We start from the raw sequence: 1,867 nt of genomic DNA, 5'->3' as shown, positions 1-1,867 counted from the left end.
CGGGGACCTGCTGGGTGCATGGGGACCTTGGGGACCTCCTGAGGGACCTGCTGGGTGCATGGGGACCTGAGGGACCTTGGGGACCTGCTGGGTGCATGGGGAGTCCAGTGCACTGGGGTGCTGCGTCCCCACGGCATGGGTGCCACGGGGACATGGGGACCTCCTGGGGAACGTGGGGACCTTGGGGACCTCCTGGGGTGCTGGGGTGCCCTCCGGGGTGGGCATGGGAACCTGGGGGCCCTCCTGGGGCACAAGGGGACCCGGCGGACCTTGGGGACCTCCTGGGGCACATGGGGACCTGCCGGGGTGCTTGGGTGTCTTCCAGGGTACCTGGGCATGTGGGTGCCATCCTAGGGTGCTCTCTGGGCACCCAGGTGTCCTCTGGGGTGTCTGGGTGCCCTCCCGGGGTGCGCAGGGACCATGGGGCTGCCCTGGGCATTTGGGTGCCCTGCCTGGGTACCTGGGCATCCTCTTGGGTGCATGGGCACGTGGGTGCCCTCCTGGGGTGCTGAGGGCCCCTGGGTGCTCCCTTGGGTGCATGGGGATGTGGGTGCCCTCCTGGGGTGCTGAGGGCCCCTGGGTGCTCCCTTGGGTGCATGGGGATGTGGGTGCCCTCCTTGGGGTGCTTGGGTGCTCTGCTGGGTGCACGGGGACCTTCATGGGGGTGTCCTGCTGGGGTGACAGGGACGCGGGTGACACGGGGGTACCCAGGGGTGCGGATACCGGCCCCAGGGGGGTGCCTGGGGATGTGGGTGCCGGGGGGGGCACCCGGGGGTGCCGTGGGCACCCATGGGTGACGTGCCGGGCGCCGCAGAACTTCTCGCAGCTGAGCTGCGAGCTGGAGCGGGCCAACGGCTCCAGCGCCCTCGTCTGCGACCTGGGCAACCCCATGAAGGCGGGCGCCAGCGTGAGTGCGGCGAGGGGCACCCATGGGTGCTGCGGGGGGGGKSGGGGGGGGGACCCGGTGCTCAGCACCCACCCTGCACCCCCAGATCTGGGGGGGGCTGCGCTTCACCCTGCCCCACGTCAGCGACAGCAGCAAGAGCGTCCGCTTCGAGCTGCAGATCCGCAGGTGCCGGGGGCACCCAAGGGTGCTGGGGAGGGGGCGTGCATGGAGTGGGGGCACCCAAGGGTGCTGCGAGAGTGCGGGGGGGGGTCCTTGGGGTGCAGGTTGGTCCTGGGAGAGGGGGTGATGGAGGGACCCTGGGGGGGCTTGCTGGGGTACCCCGGGGTGAGGGCACCCATGGGTGCAGAGTGTGGGGGTGCCCGGGGGGGCGGATGGAGTGAAGGGGTCCTGGGCTGGAGGGGGGTCCCCGGGGGTGTCCCCAGGGCCCTGGTGGTCGGTGGCAGTGCCGGGGCCCTGCGGTGCCACTGGGTCCCTGTGGTGGCACCGGGTCCTCACGGTGCTGCATGACCCCGTGGTGCCACTTGTCCCCATGGGGCGCGTGTCCCTGCGGTGCCTCCGTGTCCCGCGGTGCCACCGTGTCCCGCGGTGCCACCGTGTCCCGCGGTGCCTCCGTGTCCCCGCGGTGCCACCCTGTCCCGCGGTGCCACCGTGTCCCCGGTGTGCCTCCGTGTCCCCCCGGTGCCTCCGTGTCCCCGCGGTGCCACCCTGTCCCGCGGTGACGCCGTGTCCCCGCAGCTCCAACGCCAACGGCTCGCGCAGCGCCCCGGTGGCCCTGGCGCTGGCCGTGCGCGCGGCCGCCCGCCTGTCCTCGCACGGGTGAGTCCCCAACTGTCACCCCGTGTCCCCAACTGCCCCCCCGTGTCCCCAACTGCCACCCCTGTGTGTCCCCAACTACCCCCCGTGTCCCCAACTGCCCCCCCTGTGTCCAACTGCCCCCCATGTCCCCCCCCGCAGGGTGTC

At 72.7% G+C, this 1,867-nt stretch overlaps 1 protein-coding gene across 1 annotated transcript in view; it reads left to right on the top strand.

Annotated features, from left to right (window-relative positions):
• Positions 1–1,867, top strand: part of ITGA5 (integrin subunit alpha 5) — a gene marked incomplete at its 5' end in the record, with an annotated part of 24,673 nt that overhangs the window by 15,360 nt on the left and 7,446 nt on the right. The window contains 3 exons of the mRNA XM_026042818.1: positions 733–907; positions 993–1,072; positions 1,643–1,723. Coding sequence (XP_025898603.1) covers positions 733–907; positions 993–1,072; positions 1,643–1,723 — 336 coding nt within the window. The remainder of the gene's footprint in view (positions 1–732; positions 908–992; positions 1,073–1,642; positions 1,724–1,867) is intronic.

Source organism: Nothoprocta perdicaria, unplaced genomic scaffold (genome assembly GCF_003342845.1).
Source record: "Nothoprocta perdicaria isolate Ctin4 unplaced genomic scaffold, notPer1 scaffold_314, whole genome shotgun sequence".
In the NCBI taxonomy this organism is placed as follows: Eukaryota; Metazoa; Chordata; class Aves; order Tinamiformes; family Tinamidae; genus Nothoprocta; species Nothoprocta perdicaria.
The sequence above is the reverse complement of the archived record's forward strand: the minus strand, read 5'-3'. Positions and strand labels throughout refer to the sequence as shown.